Source organism: Euleptes europaea, chromosome 11, assembly GCF_029931775.1.
Source record: "Euleptes europaea isolate rEulEur1 chromosome 11, rEulEur1.hap1, whole genome shotgun sequence".
Classification (NCBI taxonomy): domain Eukaryota; kingdom Metazoa; phylum Chordata; class Lepidosauria; order Squamata; family Sphaerodactylidae; genus Euleptes; species Euleptes europaea.
Window position 1 is genome coordinate 55425529 of NC_079322.1, and position 19667 is coordinate 55445195.

General features: G+C 42.2%; 1 protein-coding gene across 1 annotated transcript in view; it reads right to left on the reverse strand.

Annotated features, from left to right (window-relative positions):
* Positions 1 to 19667, reverse strand: part of CUBN (cubilin) — a 157887-nt gene that overhangs the window by 56308 nt on the left and 81912 nt on the right. The window contains 8 exon segments of the mRNA XM_056857098.1: positions 3857 to 4038; positions 5131 to 5330; positions 10085 to 10217; positions 11215 to 11343; positions 12490 to 12603; positions 13233 to 13349; positions 13913 to 14069; positions 19005 to 19186. Of these exon segments, the coding sequence (XP_056713076.1) occupies positions 3857 to 4038; positions 5131 to 5330; positions 10085 to 10217; positions 11215 to 11343; positions 12490 to 12603; positions 13233 to 13349; positions 13913 to 14069; positions 19005 to 19186 (1214 nt within the window).

Sequence of the window (19667 nt, forward strand, 5' to 3'; positions counted from 1 at the left end):
CTCAGCTACAAACTTCGTACAAGAAGTTAAAGAAAAAAGGATGAAGAATAATGGTGGAAGCAGAGGTACAGAAGAGACAGGGAGAACATGAGGAACTGGTAAGTAAAAACAACTGAAACCAGGCAGGATGCTATGTCAATATTTTGCCCCTTAATACCAGAATGCTTAAGCTAATCTATTACTTATTATTGCTGCAGTAAAAAAATACAGATAGAATTGCACTAGAACACATGAAAATATGAAATGGCTTATGAGAAAAAAACACTTCATTGTTTTTCCTCACAGTTTTAATTTGCAACATATGCTTTATATTGAGGCTAATAGCAGCACTGTGATTTTAAAACCCCAGAGAGAAGGAAATGTAATACGAGTTCTCTTTATGTTTCTCAGACCTTTGGTACGAAAGTCACATTTATTTGTTTATTGACTGACTACATGTTCATCCCACATTTCTCTACAACAGGGGCCCAAACATTCTCCCCTTCACCCTTTTATCATCACTACCACCCTGTGGGGTAGGTTCGGCTGCTAATGTGATTGGCCCAGCTTCCATGGCAGAATGGGGATTTGAACCTGGATCTCCCAGCTCCTAGTCTGACACTATCCACAGAAAGACCCAACCTCCTCCCTCAAATAATGCATGATATAAGACACTGGAATGAAACCCAGAACAAATAAGGAGGACAAAAATAGTAACCCTTATGATTCAGGGAGGTGCCTCAAGGAAATAGTATCTGAGTTCTGAAGCAATGTGGAACCCCCAAGAGATCCTGCCTTGCTTATAGCATTTATGTATGTGTGTGTAAAGTGCTGCCAAGTCACAGCCAACGTATGGCAATCCTGTAGGGTTTTCAAGGCAAGAGACTTGCAGAGCTGGTTGGCCATTGACTTCATCTGCATAGCAACCCTGGACTTCCTTGGTGGTCTCCCATCTTAAAACTCCAGGCAGTACAATGGCTGGGATACCAAGCAGAGTTGGCACAGATACAAGGATTTCCACCAGTGGGACACAAATTTCTAGGCTCTCTCCTCCTGCTACAGCCCCAAATGCCAACTGAAAGCCTATTCCTTCTCACTCCTGATAGACTATTGACTTCAAACGTTTAAAGCATGTTTTGAGGTCTTGTGTTTTCCAGGGAATGTCAGGGCAGCATACTTAGTAAATACTATCTTACCTCAGTCTAACTGAGAAGTACAGGAGAAAAAAAATCTACACAAAGAAGGAGGAAGTGGAGTTGGTTTTTATATGCGAACTTTCTCTACTACTTAAGTAAGAATCAAACCGGCTTACAATCACCTTCCCTTCCCCTCCCCACAACAGACACCCTGTGAGGTAGGTGGGCCTGAGAGAGGTCTATAAAAACTGTGACTAGTCCTGATGGCTTTGTAGGAGTGGGGAAACCAACCTGGTTCACCAGATTAGCATCCTCCGCCCATGTGGAGGAGTGGCTGTCTGAGAAAAGAAATTCACACATGAGCAAGTGATGAAAGCCAAGAAGAACAGAGATATAAGACAAGCTGGGACAGGCTGCCAATTCAACCAATAGGAAATTTTTGTGGTGGGCTACTGCCCTGGAGGGCCACTAGAGGGCAGGAGCAAGCAGAGCCAAGCCCCAGCAACTGTCAGGACCTCAGGAGGCTCTTGGATCCTTCAGATGTAAAGATGATCAGCATCAGCCCACCAACTGCCTTTTCCTACACGGCTGCCAGCTTGTGGGAGAAGGCAATGGGTGAACCAGTGCCCACAGTTGCTACTGCTGTGCTGAGAGGTTCTACAGCATTGGCTTGTGGCTAGGGCTGTCGATTCGGTTCGGCCCGAACTGAAAAACAGCCAAATTTCCCCTGATTCGGCGGTTTTTAGTTCAGGACGAACCGAACTCAAAAATGGCGGGAAACCGGGGAGCCGAATTCAGCGAGTTCGGGAGTTCACGAATAAATCCGGCAAATTCAGGGCCATCAGTAAGCAGCATAACCGTCAGTAAGCAGCATTCTCCTCCCCCAGCCAATCGGTGGCCAAGCTGGGTCTTCTTCTGGCCAATCAGTCAGGATTGAGTACTGGAGGAATCAGCTGATGAGCGGCCGGGCCGGGGAGAGAGAGAGAGTGAGAGAAATCCTCGTGTGTGTGTGTGTGTGGGTGCTTGTGCACATTCGCTCCTTTCCGTGGCTGCAGGGGGCGCATTTTTGGGGGTAAAGACCCCAAACTTTCAGTGGAGCTTCAGACAAGCCTTCTTAAGAGACCCCCCAAGTTTTGTAAACATTGGGTCAGGGGGTCCCGAGATATGGGCTCCCCCCTTTTCTCTTTCCGTGGCTGCAGGGGGTGCATTTTTAGGGGTACAGACCCCAAAGTTTCATCGGAGCTTTAGGCGAGCCTTCTTAAGAGATCCCCCAAGTTTTGTAGACTTTGGGTCAGGGGGTCCCGAGATATGGGCTCCACCCCTTTTCCCTCCCCCCTTTTCCATTTCCGTGGCTGCAGGGGGGCGCTTTTTGGGGGGTGCAGCCCCCAAACCTTCAGGATATCTTCAGACGAGCCTTCTTAAGAGACCCCCCAAGTTTTGTAAAGATGGGTTCAGTGGGGGCAGAAATACCGGCTCCTCCCTTTTCTCTTTCCGTGGCTGCAGGGGGGGCATTTTTTGGGGTACAGACCCCAAACATTCGGCGGTTGTGTTGGGTTGTGTTGCTTTGCAGTTGTGTTGCTTTGCAAACTTCTTAGCACCTGCCCCACCCTTTGCATGTTTGCAAAGGTGTTTCTTTGCAGTTGTGTTGAGTTGCAGTGTTGCTTTGCAGTTGTGTTGCTTTGCAAACTTCTTAGCACCTGCCCCGCCCTTTGCATGTTTACAAAGGTGTTGCTTTGCAGTTGTGTTGCTTTGCAGTGTTGCTTTGCAGTTGTGTTGCTTTGCAAACTTCTTTGCACCTTCCCCCCCTTGCTCTCATCAGCTGTTTGTCGGGGATGGGAGCTTTGTGCGTGGGCGGCAAGCTCTGCTCAGAGATGCACATTAAGGGTGGGGGGGAACCCCTTTCGGGGCCCATATCTCAGCCCCCCAACCCAATCTTTACAAAACTTGGGGGGTCTGGCAAGAAGGGTCCTTTGAAGCTCCGCTGAAAGTTTGGGACCTCTACCCCCAAAAATGCCCCCCCCCAGAGCCGCGGAAAGGCGCGGTTGTGTTTTTAATGGCTTTATTCGGCCGAATTTTTTCCCCGAACTTTGAATTCCCGCCGAATTGCACGGACCCGAAGTGGGGGAGTTCGGACTTCGGCATATCCCGAATCTAAACGGGCCGAATTCAGCCGAATCCGAACTATACCAAATTTTTTTTAATTCAACAGCCCTACTTGTGGCATCAGAGGGATCACTTGGTTTGGTTTCCTCCAGGGTCAGTTTAACTTCCCAGGCCCCCTCTATGAGAAGAAATGGTAATGGCAGATGAGAAAGACACAATGGGAAGGAAAGAGTCAGAAACTGGCAGAGACTGTGGACAGAAAGGATACAGGAAGGCAGAGAAATACACGTCAATGTAGAAGACTGCAGAGGAAGTCTACAGATGTTGCAGAACCAACAGCCACCAGAATGGTAGGTACAGAAGTAATCATAAGGATGCCCTTGGGGTTAGCAGAATGATAAGGCTTTTCCTACCACATGAAAGCAACTTCTTAAATGATTATTGAAAAGTTTTACCCTATATACATATGGTATTTCCCTTCTCTTGTTTATTGATGACAAGAATTTTGAAAATCAGATAGTATGTGTACTAAATTCTCCATGAGGATGAGTTGTGTCTTGGATGGACTAACGACTTTGTTTTGTTATTTTTTAAAACCATATTCTACTTCACAGAGGTATTTGCAACTTCAAGCTCACCTTCAGCTTGTCGTAGCGGCAGCTGCTAAACGCCTCAATATCCATCTGTTGGAGCTGCCCGTGAATCAACTGGGTTGCATTCACAGTTATCGTCCACTGGTAGTTGGAATTATGAGGGTAGTTTCTAGGCCAGAGCGGGGAGGCAATTTGTCCACTACTTCCCACAATGCTATTTCCAAACACTGAAAAATGAGAGATGAAAATAAAACACTCTTCAGGTCAATTTATTGTATTAATAGCAACTTTGGAAACACATTCCAAGTGCAAGAAAAGGGGTTTCATCCTGCCCCCACATGCTCATACAAATTACCAGATATTGAGAAAGAAATGCTTCCACTAGCAAATACCATGCTTGCATTCAGCTGTTCACCCAGTGGGATATATCTGTACACTACAGATGTAATTAAATTAAAATATATATTATTCAATTATTATTAGGGTTGCCAACCTCCAGGTAATCAGGAGAAAATAAGTACCAAAACAAAGTGAATGCAAACACAATTTAGTGCGGTTGGAAAAAAGTGCAAACGAACAAACAAACAACAAACAACCAATGAACAAGATAAATACGTAGCTCTCAAGGAGTCTTCAAAGAGTCTTCTTGGGTGTTGTTAAACAAATCCCGGAGGCTTTTTGCAAGCAAAGTTCATGAGGAAGACGGTGAGAAGGAACAGATTGTGAAACACAGTCCGGATTAACTTTGACGTTTTCACCGCCGGGATTTGTTTAACAACACCCAAGAAGACTCTTTGAAGACTCCTTGAGAGCTACGTATTTATCTTGTTCATTGGTTGTTTGTTGTTTGTTTGTTTGTTCGTTTGCACTTTTTTCCAACCGCCCTAAATTGTGTTGCATTCACGTTGTTTTGGTACTTATTTTCTCCTGACTTCCTGTTAGTACCAAGTGCCTTTTTTCTCCAACCTCCAGGTAATAGCTGGAGATCTCCTGCTATTACAACTAATCTGCAGCTGACAGATATCAGTTCACCTGGAGAAAATGGCTGCTTTGGCAATTGGACTCTGTGGCATTGAAGTCCCTCCCCTCTCTAAACACCGCCCTCCTAAGGCTCCACCCCCAAAATCTCCTGCCAGTGGCAAAGAGGGACCTGGCAACCCTAATTATTAAGAAATGAGCAGAGCTATTGTACACCATTCACTGGGTCTCTGAAAGCACAGCTATTTTTGTTATTACATATTTTTTCTACTCCCACCTACCTCCCTTTATTTGAAAATTGATATATTTTTGTGTGTTTTAAGAACAATGATGTTACTTACAGTGAGCAAATGTGGCCCGGAAGCCCAATCCACTGCCTGAGCCATCCGAGACTAATTTAACCCGCAAAAACTGTGAAGCGATGATAGTTGTACGATTCATCAGTAAGGAGTTTCCACAATATCGCCCCATCAGCTGGCTACCTTCCCAAATTTCTAGGTAGTCCTTGGCACAGCTTACACTTTCTTCCAACTGAAATTCCCTGTTTTAAAGACAGATTTGAATGCATTTATTACCACAAATGGAAATCGATGTACTGGATCATTGAAAATATTCCTAAATAGCATGTAGTGATTTTTGCAGTAGGAAAGCTTATTAATGGCCCTCATATCTTGCTATGCTGCTGTGCATATTACGCTTTGTGCCACTATTTCACCTTCTATGTCTTCATAAGGTATTTTATTCTTTGTATTCTATAGCAGGGTTCATTCTACCCAAAACAACAGTTTATCATTCTACCTTCCGGCAATTGCTATTTGTTTAAGATGTTCTTTTCTTTTTTAATTTCCCCTCCAAATGTATATTAATTCATTTAATAACAGCAAATACTAAAGGTTAATAACTCCATACAGGCCTAATATATATTACAATGTACAAAAACAGCAGTAATAAGTATAGAAAGAATAAATATCTGCCTAATTAACAGCAGTGATCCTTTCCCAGTGACTAAGATGTTCCTTGGGACATTCCTATGCCACTTTTCACTTCAAAGGGCCCCAAAGAGCTTTACAGAAATTTCCAAAACGATATAATTTAGATAGACCAGACAAAGAAAGAAAACAAACACGTCCTCATTCACTGGGCTGGCTATTGTGGGCCCCAGTTATTTCTATCACAGGAGCATTGCATCCTGGGAGAATCATGACCATGGATGAACATGTACCCAGTTCTATCTTGGTCCCTCTCCATAGCAAGGAAGTCCGAAGTGGGGCTAGCATAGGCTATCAGAAAATCCTCCCCTTCTCAGGTTATAATTTCTTAACATACAATTGTAGGTACTTTACTTGAACGTCTGGTAGCCTTGGCCATGTTTCCTTCCAATAACCAGGGTTATACCCCAGGGTTTGCACTACCTGCCTCTCCCTCCCTGGGACCATTTCTGGACTTGGGATCAATTTATTCCCCCACCATTCTTGGGCATGTCAGAATCTCCCCCCTTTAAATATCCTAGACTGTAAAACTGTATTTTGGAAAATGTTTTAAATATACAAGAATATTGGCTGAAGATCAGTTGTAATAGCGGGAGATCTCCAGCTACTACCTGGATGTTGGCAATCCTAGCTACCCTAAGTGGGAGGACAACTACGAGGTCACAGCCTCAGTACCACAACTGGTGCATGGCCACTTTGTCAATTGGATTCTATGGCATTGAAGTCCCTTCCCTCCCCAAACCCCACCCTCCTTAGGCTCCACCCCAAAAACCTCCCGCCGGTGGTGAAGAGGGCCCTGGCAACCCTAATGAGGACTATGAAAGAGGTACTTATTGTCCAGCTGCAATACCAAGGGAGACACAAATCAAACCCAGTCATTATGGGACTCAAACGCCCCTTCCCTTCTACTTGGGTTTTTTAAGTGTGGTTGAGTTTGTGGCAAAGGCTGCCCTGCCCTGTGTTGCATCCTTGAGCCGATAGCGCCTCATCCCCACATGGATGAAAAATCTTGAACTAATTGTCCTAACTGTCCCATTCATTAGTCTTTTTAATTCAAATGGATTATCCAAGGAATGAGGATATTAAGTTACACTGAGTAATACTTTTTTATTTTGTTACATTAAACTTTAATTTAATTTTTTAAAAATAATAGTATGATGTTCTGAATGTGAGGTAGGGACTAGAACTACTTTCTCCACTCCCGCTCACCCACTCTCCACATCCATAACAAGCTTGGATGTTTTTTTCCAAGTGGCAAGCAAGAATTTAATTTATGTGTGTGTGTTAAGTGCCGTCAAGTCGCTTCCGACTCATGGCAACCCTATGAATGAAAGTCCTCCAGAATGTCCTATCTTTGACAGCCTTGCTCAGATCTTGCAAATTGAAGGCTGTGGCTTCCTTTATTGAGTTAGTCCACCTCTTGTTGGGTCTGCGTCTTTTCCTGCTGCCCTCAACTTTTCCTAGCATGACTGTCTTTTCCAGTGACTCTTGTCGTCTCATGACGTGACTAAAATACGATAGCCACAGTTTAGTCATTTTAGCTTCTAGGGTCAGTTCAGGCTTGATTTGATCTATTACCCATTAATTTTATACTGCCTGGCTTTTTGTGGGTTTGCTTAAGGAACTATTTATTAGTCAAAATAAAAAATAAAAATGGGAAACCTTAGTTCTGTCTGTTTGTCACACTGACTGACACCTTATGTCCTGCAAATCCAGAAGATGCTCTTCCTAATCCTAGACATATTGCCCAGTTAAAAGAAGTACTCTGCATATGGGCAGGGGTTATTGCTTTCCAAGGATGTGTCACTGAAATTAGGTTCTAATGTTGTGGGTGGCCTTGACACTAGGGTTGCCAGTTCCCTCTTTGCTACCAATGGAAGGTTCTGGGGGCGGAGCCTGAGGAGGGCAGGGTTTGGGGAGGGGAGGGACTTCAATGCCATAGAGTCCAATTGCCAAAGCGGCCATTTTCTCCAGGTGAACTGATCTCTATCAGCTGGAGATCAGCTGTAATAGCAGGAGATCTCAGCTAGTACATGGAGGTTGGCAACCCTACTTGACACAAATTAAACTATTTGGCTAAAATAATCAATGTTTTTGATTTCTGGAGGGAAAAAATAATTATTGGGGGGGCTGAATATGTTCGTTCTTTAAAAAAAATCTGCTTCCAGAAGAAACTTATTTTCTGCCTTTTTAAACTGCTTTGTTATGAATATTGGTTTGAATTTTTGGTAGTGGGTGTGTACATATTGCTTGGAAAATGCATGAATTCCGGAACATATGTCATGTGCTCTTGCTTAATTTATAGATGAAAGGCTCTGTGACTCAGCTGTGGGAGTTGCAGCAAAACCATGACACTCTGCCCATTTCAAAGCACTCTTTCCTGTACAAAGTCCTGGTGTAGGAACAGAAGGCAAGTTTAAAATGCAATCCCTGCCAACCTGAAAAGTCAGAAGCCCCCTGGATTCAAATGATTTGGCTTAGTCATTGCTGTCCTGAATAACAGAAGTTGAGATAACTTTTTCTCTGTTAACAATTTATCCTTTTTTCCCCTTTCTAAAGCTAGTCAGGAATAGAAAAATAAATTAAAACAGAAAGGTTTTCTAGAATTCATTTACAAAATGTTTCTGCTCTCAGATTTCCTTCCAGCTTGAGTGGATCCATATGCTCTCCAGGGTACTCTGAAACAGAAACAAACTCCCATCTGGATACACTTCACACTAAATAAAAGCTAACGCCCAGAACTTGTGGGAGAACCAATTTTGCAAGACCAGAATTCAAAAGACGAATAACTTTGGCACAAGTTTTGGCAAAATGGTTGCAAAACTGGTAACGGATGAGGTGAACATACGCATATACTAAGTGACATCTTACAGATCACTCAAAGACCTTCTATTATTTCTTGAATGTCCCTTTCCGTTATGTAAATAAATATGAAACCCTGGCAAATAATTACGTACATTAAAAAGATGAACTGCTGGACCCATGGTCACTGCTTTGGGTATGTGTGTGTGTTGCCACTAATTTTAACGAGGTCAAGATTATCTAAATTCGCATCCAGTTGCATCTTAGAGACCAACAAGAATTTTGGGGCATAAGCATTTGAGAGTCAAAGCTCCCTTTGTCAGATCCTGACAGCTTTGATTCTCAAAAGCTTATACCCCGAAATTCTTGTTGGTCTCTAATGTGCTCCTGGACTAGAATCTAGCGGTTCTCCTGCAGACCAACACAGCTACCCTCTGAAAAGGCCAAGGTTATTACTAAGGGTGCATTCCGGGGGGGGGGGCAATTGGCTTAGGAGGCAGTGTGACCCATACAGTGGCATCTGTGCCACTTGTGTCGGGCACACTGGCATGGACGCTGTCATAGTGCCACTTGCACCAGCCTCCTTGGACCAGGGCAGCAGCGTGTCCCTTGGACACTGGCGTGGTCTCCTGCCAGCATTCTCCCGACACAAGTGCCCATGCCAACATCCTGGGATGAGGATGCTTCTCAGCTGCACCATCCCGGCTGCTGTGGTTCTCCTCCCCCCTGGAATGTGCTGTTAATGTAGATGTTAACTTTGACAGCTGGATATACTTGCACTCATGACTGGATGTAACTCAGTTTAGGATTGCGCCATAAATTATATTTTCGTACTATCAAATGTATTGTAGTAACTTCCTCTGCTTCATTTTGTATTGTACATTTATTTATCTAATTCCCAATTGTGCCCCCTATCTGTGGATACTTAAATCTGCAGATAGGGGACATCTCAAATACCGATAGAGGTTTCTTCAAATTTATTTAAAAAGAGGGAGCTTTTGTGACTGCGCTGTGCTATACATGGGACTTATAGAAGACCCTGGGTTAGGGTAAAGGCATGTAGAAGCAGAAGACTAGTTCAATTTGAAGTCACTTTGTCATATGATTTACGCTCTGTTAGGCTAATAAAATCTCCTGTATCCCTTCATATCTGCAACAGAGCTAATGAGGACACTGAACTGTTAATTTTGCAAGAAAACCCACAGAAGCAAAAGAAGAACCAGTCATTAATGGGTTTTGTTTGCCTATGATATACTACAAAGGTGGCATCTGTAGCATAGAACATAATAGTCTGAAAATGTGCCATGTGTTTCACGCATTTATACACAACAGAGGAAACTTGATGGCAAGTCCTTTATGGTTGCCACTGTGTTCTCTTTCCAAGTTGTTGTGGGCACTGCTACAGTTTTACATGCTGGTAATTACATTTCCTACTAAATACAGCGTTTCCTTCCTGCAGCTCCATTAAGACACTGAACAATAACCCTTTGGAAATTTGATTTACGTGAAAGACAGCTGGAGCCGGTTGCCAGGGGAGCCTGGAATGTTCCAGACACATTCAATGTTCAGCGGATAGGACTCAGGAAAATTGGGACTGTTGAAGGCTCCTCTCTCCATATGGAAGATACCCCCGCAGGCTGCAGTGAGGAAAAAAAGTCAACAAGGAATGTACGAAGAGTAGATATTTTGCAATAGATGGGAAAACATGGAACCGGCCTTTACTGTAGCTTCTTGGCAAAAGGAAATATCTTCGTTTCAGCTGTATGACTCATAACAGGAAATCCCAGCTACAGGAAATAAGGGATTCTAGCTCTCTAGTCAAACAAGCTGCAGGACAGACAAAGAGCATATCCACAGTTTTAATTCTCTCCATTTGGGACTCTTGCATCAAACCAGTGTGTCGAACATGATAAAATGGTATGGTGCAGAGGGAGGCATTTCAATAGAGCTCTTTGGCCTGCATAGATGGTAAACTTGAGTCTACATTAAATTTGAGTCTACATTTTTACAGTATCAAGAGCCTTTGCTTCCTGAAAATGTATCAGGTCTGGAATACATTCTGACATGCCCCGTGCGCACATGACATAATACACAGTTTTCCCCAAACAAACATGGATTTTGGTGTAAGAAATGACACATTTACCATAACTGAGTGACTTATAGTATTATCAGCAAGTTGCCATGCAAGTGTCTGATGGCGCAGGTCTATACCCCATAATTCTTTGCATCCACTAGGTCAGTATGTAAGATTAGAGACCTGCAATTACAACACCACAACTGATCTCACAGGATGAATAAAGCCAGTCAATCCATCCCACCCACAACCTACCCTCTAGACCAGCTGTCTACTGACACTTGGTTTCAGCCAATAAATCATTTCGTATCTACTGATCACTCTTCCTTTCCCTTACTTGTTAATTGGCTGAGCAACTACCCACAGATCCTAATAGTCTTGCCTGATCTTCACCAATGAGCTCTATTGGATTTCTAATGTCAGAACGTTTACCCTTTTCTTTGGTAGCTGCTGTACAACCCTGAGAGTTTCTGATGCTAAAGAACAAGACAACATTTTAAGGTATCATCATTTTAAATTTGTCATTCTTTTTTTTTAGAAGCACATAAATAAAGGCTTACCAGATGTTGATGCGGCAAAAGTAGCATGAAACCCTTTAGCAGTAGCAGCATTATTAGAGATGAAGCTGAGGGACAAAGCTCTGCCAAAAGAAGTGATGGGATGCGGCATAGTGGTGCCACAGTATCGCCCTGGAAAACAATATAAGAAAACGATAAGAGAGCTTTTCTGTAGTGCTCCTTTCCCATCCTGTTTTTGTGAGGCATGTTTACCATCACCAGACCCTAACCCAGGCTTCTCTGAGTTGCATGACTTCAACATCTCCTGTGAGGCACAACAAGATTCTGGGTTGGATCTAACCAGCTTTTCTGGGGATCATGTCTTCATGGACAAAATAACCATGTGGGACAGCAGCTGTAGTAAGCAGGAGAATGGATGAAAACAGTGGAAAAGCTGGCTGGAGCCAACACCATACAATCTCAGGGTACCAGTGTGTCTATCTGTGAACTTCTGATTGTTAACCATAAATTTTATTTCCATAACTATTATAAAATCTACACAGACCGCAGAGGACAGGGTAAAATCATTGTCACCGTATCTCGATATCTGGTTCTGGTGAACTTGCTATAAATATTTCCAGACCACCCAGGAGCTCTTGCCTCAGCAAAAGATCTCCATCAGTATCCAGATTCCAGGATCTGTGTTCTTCATTCAATAGCTTTGGACATTACTAAAGCAGTGCCAGCCACTGTACATTTCCTCTGTGCAAATTCAGATATTGTTGAAAAGCACTGTCAGCTGAATGCAGAAAAAAAATCCACATTTTACCAGAGGGACTTCAGGCATTGTGCAAAACCTAGAGTGTGAATTTGATTCTTCCTCTTGCTGTATCTTTAACCAACAGCTATAATTGAATTTCATCACTAGTCTTTTACTGACGTCTAGCAAGTGTCACTTTATTAGACCCCCAAATCAGCAAAGACTTACATTGTACACTACCCACTTTTTTTCAGTGTAGACTGAATGGTAGAAGCCATGTTTCAGCTTCTGCAAATAATGAACAGTCTAGAAGACCCCTTTGCTATAGAAAGATAAAAGAAAAAGTGGCTCTAGTAAGTGACAGAGCAGCCGTGTCTACTGATCCCTACATGCAAGGCTAACAGAACTATAATCTGTCACAGTAAGGAACCCTGTTATGATATTTGACATTTACTTAAGGAACTTCAAGTACAGCAGTTTCTGAAATACATACATATCCTTAATATCCTTGAAGGCCAATCATCCCATCACAGTTCCAACTCTACTTTTTCAAAGCTGGTCAGTAAATGCTAGTATACCTTGCAGAGGTGCATCATAATTGTCCCCTTCTCGAATTTCCACATAATCTGTGGTACAATTACGCCTGAGGTCTTCAGTTGCAAAATCAGTGAATGACAATGTGATGTGGTTGACTGTTGATAGAAGAAGTTTGAAAGCACAACTGTTAGTTTTGCTTTTCACACAAATAAATCTGAACTGAATTTTCATGGATTTCATATATTGGTTTGTATCTGTAGGTCACCCCTTCCAGCTAGCAGATGTCTACTCACTTCCCTTTGTGGTTAGTCAATAAAATCTATCACAATTTAATTTATAAGTACAGCAACAGCATCCTTCTAATCAACCCAGATTGTTAAATGTGGGAGCAAGATTCAGTACACAATGAACAGGATTTTCATTCCTTTAAATATTCATACAGAATCAACTTGGCCCATTAAAAAAGAGTAGGACTTGCATCTGAGTCCAAGTTCTGTAACCCCCACAAATGTGTTGTATTGTCTTGGGAAAATAACGTTCCTTAAAACTGGGCATGTAATCTACCTACAATTATATAAAAAAATGAAAATCACACATAAGGGGTATTTGCAATCCTAAATTGTTTTGCATTAAAACCTGTCCCTTTCTAGGAGGCCTTGGCCTGCTGATCTATCAGGATGCAGGACTTCCTACAGAGAAGAAAAGAAGGAATTCTGTATTGTTATTACAGATGAGAAGAGGATGTTAGTCATTCAACTAGAGAGGTGTGTGTATTTTAACTTACATGGCTCCTGGGCCCGCAGAATCCAACTACAGTTCTGATTGTTTGGGTAACTGGCTGGATACAGAGGAGAGGAAATGGCTGAACCAACTGAATCAGCTTCTAAGACACTTCCACATGCTGTTGAATACAACACACAAAGACACTATGTTAAAACTGCTACTGAAATGTAATGAAATTAGACCTAGCATAAAAATACATAGCTTCCTTTGTTTCTGATAAATCTGTGAAGATCACTTGTCATGATGGTCAGGTACCCAGCTGGATTAAAACAAATACATGAAGATATGGAACTGCATTTTACTGGGTCAGATGTAGGGTTACCAACCTCCAGGTGGGGCCTGGAGATCTCCCAGAATTACAACTGACCTACAGAGATCAGAAAAAATGGCTGTTTTGGAGGGTAATATTTGATCCCTCGGAGGTCCCTCCCCAAACCAAACCAAACCTTCCACAGGCTCCACCCACAAATATCCAGGAATTTCTGAATCCAAAGTTGGCTACCCCTGCACTGGTCTTTCACAAGAGTAAGCCTCTTGACTGGCGTAGGATTCTGAGCAGACATATTTTAAGATTACACTGTAAAGCCCTACCAGATCTCTAGAATGAAAAATGTTCAGGCCCAGTAAAAGAACTGGCAAATGATCAGAATTAAAATACGTTCAAGGCAGAGAGGAACTTGCCTTCAGCAAAACGAACACGGAAGCCACTGTGATGGATGCTGCTGTCTGACCGAAAGCGGACAAACATGGTATTTAGGGTGGATGCTACAGGAGAAGGCCGCTGCCCACCACAGACTTTTCGAAGAAGTGGAGCATCACTACTGGGCCCATCAAAGACCTGCATGACAGAACAATATGGGTAGTTATGGTTTAGAACTTCGCCATATTATAAAAAACAACCAAAGGGTCTTGGTGAATGTTAAAGGCTAACACATTTATATTAGAATAAGCGTTTTGGGGCATAAGCCCACTTTGTCAGATGCAGTGAACTGTATTCTCAGACAGTCCTTAGGATCTTTAGATACATTAAGAGAAAAAAAGAAAAAATGGTGAATAATAGGCAAAAAGGCCTGGTTCGTCACATTTTAAAGCAAATTTGGGGAGTATACAGAGAAGGACAGAGTGATGAATCACAACAGCTGTAACTGGTGATGTGTGTGTGTGTGTTAAGTGCCATCAAGTCGCTTCCAACTCACGGCGACTCTATGAAACAATATCCTCCAAAACATCCTATCGTTAACAGCCTTGCTCAGGTCTTACAAACTGAGTGCTGTGGCTTCCTTTGTAGATTCAATCCATCTCATGTTGGGTCTTCCTCTTTTCCTGCTGCCTTCGACTTTTCCTAGTATTATTTTCTTTTCCAGTGACTCTTGTCTTCTCATAATGTGACCACAGTACAATAACCTCAGTTTAATCATTTTGGCTTCTAGGGAGAATAACTTGTGATGTGTGTGTGCGCATGTTTTATGTATAATGCTGACTTGTTCAGTGACTTGTTAGCCACTCTGAGCCTGGTCACAGCTGGGAGGAGAGTGGGTTATAAATCTAATAAAATAAAAAATAAAATAAAGTGCCTTCAAATCGTGGCTGACTTATGGCGACCCAGAAGGGTTTTCAAGGCAAGAGACATTCAGAGGTGGTTTCCCATTGCCTTCTTCTACATAGCAACCCTGGTATTTCTTAGTGGTCTCCCATCTAATTACGGTACTAACCAGGGCCAACCCTGCTTAGTTTCTAAAACCTGATGAGATCAGACTAGCCTGGGCCATCCAGGTCAGGGAAACTGGTGACAGCAGAAATTAATTAATTATCCCAACCAGACATTTCTGTCAATATTTGTGACTGGTCTCCTAATTGTTACAGTTTTTGCTTTTATATGGTGCATCTCTCTCTCTCTCTCTTTGGATCTATCAATTTATTACTAGTAACTCACAATGCAAAGGGCTTATCTGTTTCCATGGATGTTCAGTTGCTGCTGTTTTCATTTTATATTGGTGCTGTCTTTGTTTTATTGTTTTGTTTTATTGTTTATCATCTGTATGCAGTGATGTATGCTGATAAGTGCTTCTCTGCCTCCTCATTATTATTATTTCTTAATAAATTGAGGAATAATTGGATATTCCCTTAGAGCTTGGGTTGGTGGGGGGGAAGTCTGCAAACAGCAAACACCATTTTCTGGCATCCCTGGCTAGCCACATGAGAACAAAATAACCAACACTTTTTTCTGCCAATCTTTTACAAATTTCACCAATCTTTTTCAATTTACATAACAGCACATGAACCTCTCTCAGTATAAAAATCATGAGTAACTGACTCAGTGACAGCTTGTTGAAATCACAGCATTTGCAAAAGCATATGACTCAAGGGAGGTCAGGGGAAATAATTTGTGCTACTCAGCAACATGTTGAATGTCTGCTACAGCTACTGGATCATTATATGTATTAACTGAAGCCTGATGGTCACATACTGTGTATATGGTAATGCTACTGTTTAGAGCAAGTCATGGGACAATTACTTTGTATGTGGCAAGAAGTGACATTTGCCACATCCTGGAAACCCACTGAAAAGTGAATTTCCGCAGGACACAGTAAATTGTAAAGCATGTCAAAAGTGGAAATGATGGGTAAAAGTCACATTGTGGTCAATCTCAGGAGGAGCAACAGTAGGGCCTCTGAAAACACCACTGCCACCTTCTAAATGTCATAATTTTTTCAAGCTTATTTTCATTACTTTATTTTTGAACGTTACAGAGAAATTAGGAAGCCTAAAGCATCACATGCCCTGACCTTGATGGCCCAGGCTAGCCTGATCTCGTCAGATCTTGGAAAGCTAAGCAGGGTCAGCCCTGGTTAGTATTTGGATGGGAGACCACCAAGGAATACCAGGGTTGCTGTGCAGAGGAAGGGCACTGGCAAACCACCTCTGTTAGTCTCTTGCCATGAAAACCCCAAAAAGGGGTGGCCATAAGTCGGCTGTGACTTGATGGCACTTTACACACGCACAAAGCATCACACAGACACAAGCCTTTCTAGAGTGAGCAGATCTGTTTGCTTCCCCCCAACGTGCCTCATTTTCTTTGTGCCCAAATCATCTCCAAATGCTGGGAAGCTGAGCTGAAGATGTAGCCTCAGATTGCTTGGCTGGAAAACACACGGTTGAAATATTTTTTTAACTGTGTTTTCCTTGCAAAAATGAACAGTTTGGCGGGGGGGAGAACAATGGCACAATAGGGAACATGAAGTACTTTATTATGCCCAAAAAGGCTGGAAAAGGTAGTAGCTATGTAACACAAGGCTATGGAAATCATGTGCACTTTCTTTGTGTCTGTCTGTCTCTATCTATCCCTCTCTTTCAGTAGTAATGCTACAGAGAAAGAAAGAAGAGTGTGCTGTTTGACCTAACACTTCTGTGTTTCCATGCTTCTTTTAGGGTGGTTTCCATGGCTGTTTCAAGAAGGATCTGTGAGTGGGGTGCCACATTCCTACCATTTTCTCATGAAAAGCTCAAGAAGATTTTTGATTCTGACATAATGTTTTCCACATGTGTTTCACAAGAATAACCCCCCAAATCACACCAAAGGTTACATCAGAAACGACTTCCAAGGCTTCATCCCGCATTTTTTTTAATTTTAATTTTAATGCACAAAGTACCACTGACTGCAAGAAGGCATACTTTTGGAGGGCTCTGGATGATTTGTGTAGGAACCTTGTTCCTCAGGAGTACATGTACAAGCAACAGTTCTATAATTCCTTCACAAAAGCATGCACCTGAGGATGCATTGATATCTCCTCTCTTATCTTTAAAAAACACCTAAAACAGTAGACTATCTAAGAATGGAGTTTCAACTTTACAGTTCATTTTATTTTATTAAATGCATTGACACCTTCCCTAAAACTGTACCAAAACCAATTTACAATACAAAAATAATCAAAAGCAAACAGATAATGATATAACTCAAAAACCCTAAGAACAGGATTGAGGTGATATAGCAGCAGATGCAGCACAAGCTAGTGCATGTCTACTCAAAAGTAAATCTCACTATATTGAATTGTGTTTACTACCAGGTAAGTGTGCATAGGATTACAGCTTTAGATCAAACTAGGAGTAGGGAAAGCGGAGTTCAAACCCTCTCTCAGCCGTGAAACTCACAGGGTGACCTTGGAGCAGCCATTTTCTATCAGACTAATCCCTCTCACAAGATTGTTGTGAGGATAAAATGGAAGAGGTAAGGAGATCCTTGGAAGAGGGCTGAAGAAAAATGGGAGGGAGGGATAGAGAGGCTTTAGAAGTCATACAAGGAAATTGTTGCTAACAACTGAGAGAGAAAAAAAGATATTTTTTTAATTCCAGGAGATCTCCAGACCCCACCTGGAGGCTAGCCACCCTACTCAGAGCTCACTTACACAGCAGACTTCAGAATAATCTCTGTCTCCTCAGTTTGGGTTTGGGGTTTGTTTGTTTAATTTCCCAAAGTAATATCCAAAAGGTCCAGCAATAGCAACTACAGTAATCCCGTTTTAATTTGAACTTCAGAAATAATACTTCAAAAAAGTGATTCCACTGTAATCCATGGTACCACCCATATGAATAAGTGCTAGAGGAATTAACACCACATGATGATGTAACTTGTCTTTCAGACACTGCATTCATAGTGGTTCATATATACGAGAATACACCAAGATAGACCTTTGGCTCATCAAGCTCACTACAGCTAATGGGTAATGACTCACCAGTAGGGCTGTGCATATTGGTAAACCCAAACCGAAAATAAACCCAAAAAAGACCTTTTCGGCTTTTTTGGGTTTAAATTAAGCTGGATATTAAAACTGGGAATCAAGCCTAAACCGGACAGCTGATCGCCGAAAAGGCCGAATGGGTTTTCGGCTTTTTTCGGCTTCAGCGTTCCCTGGGCTTTACCCTATGGAATTTTTTTAATGAGCTTGAGGTAGAGTCACCAAATTTGCAGTGTAGCTGCAAAGGGACTCTCCTTGCATGAACCCCAATGTCTGTTAAAGTTTGAGACAGGGGGTCCAATTTTATGGGCCTCTGAAAGGGTCACCTCCCTTCTCCATAGAAAAGCATAGTAAACTTTACCATGCTTTTCTATGGAGGAGGGGGGATGACCCCTTCAGGACCCCATAAAATTGGACCCACAGCACCAAACTTTACCAAACTTTACAAAACTTTGGGGTTCATGCAAGGAGAGTCCCTTGCAGCCGCGCTGTGAATTTAGTGACTCTACCTTGAAAAATGCCCCCCCGGGATAATTTTAAAAATACTTACTTTTCATAATCTGTAATGGCTGCTTCTGCACCCAAGAATCGTGGGAAAAATCAGTTTCCCATGAATGCCTGCAGTGGGCCCACACAAAGCTATGGGTCTGCTTTACATATTTATTACTTGATGATAGCAGAACCCAGTGAGGACCTGCTTGTATGAATGAGCCATCATATTTCATGTACTACAGACAGAACTTTAATATCCAACTAAACTCAAACACAATTCTAGAGCAGGGCTTCTTAAACTTTTCCCACTCGCTATCCCTTTTTGCCCAAGAAATTTTTACACAACCTTGGGTATATAGGTATATAAAATAGGTATACAAATCAAACATCTATGGATAATAAATCAAATTTTTCACTACCCCCACATTCAGTTATGCGACCCCATATGGGGTCGTGACCCACAGTTTAAGAAGCTTTGTTCTAGAGGACAGGATATGAGAAGGGAAATCTGAATGGTTCAATATAATCCCACTGGATTTATTACTCACTGAAACATAGTCATAGCTGCATGTGCGATGAGATTCTAGGTCAAAATCTGTGAAGTTCAGCAGAACATGGTGGCCACTCTCGACCTGGATGAGCCAAGAGCAGTCTGTGTTGTTGCTGTAAGCCTGAGGATAGTTGGGAGAATGGATTTCACCATGTGGAAGTTGGAAAATTCCTCCACATCCTGGAAATTAGTTAATGAATATCTGTTAGATGAATATATAGGCAGAAAGACCATTTTTGCATACTTGAAGTTGTAAGGGACCTGTGTGCTGTCATTCTATAGGTGTAGCCAAATATGGACAAAGAGGTACTGCTTCTTCCCGCCAAATATGTGGTGACTTGATGTAAGCTTTACTGCTATAAGGGAATTGTAACGGTGGGGAGAGAATCCGCACAAATGAGGGACATCTTTAGGTCCTTTTGGGCCCACCACAACTTGACAATAGCAAAACGGACATTTTTCAGCATTTAAATCCTGCTCTATACTTTTGCTCTCAAGGAAATCCTACAGTAAATTAAGCAAACACAGAAATGTTTCCAGAAGTGAGGCTCCTGCTGAAGACAGAAGACTCCAAAACTGGCCAGTTCCCACCAATATTCTAGACAAACAAATTAAGATCCATTTCTGCACCTTCAGCAGTTTAACTTCTGTGACGATCAAT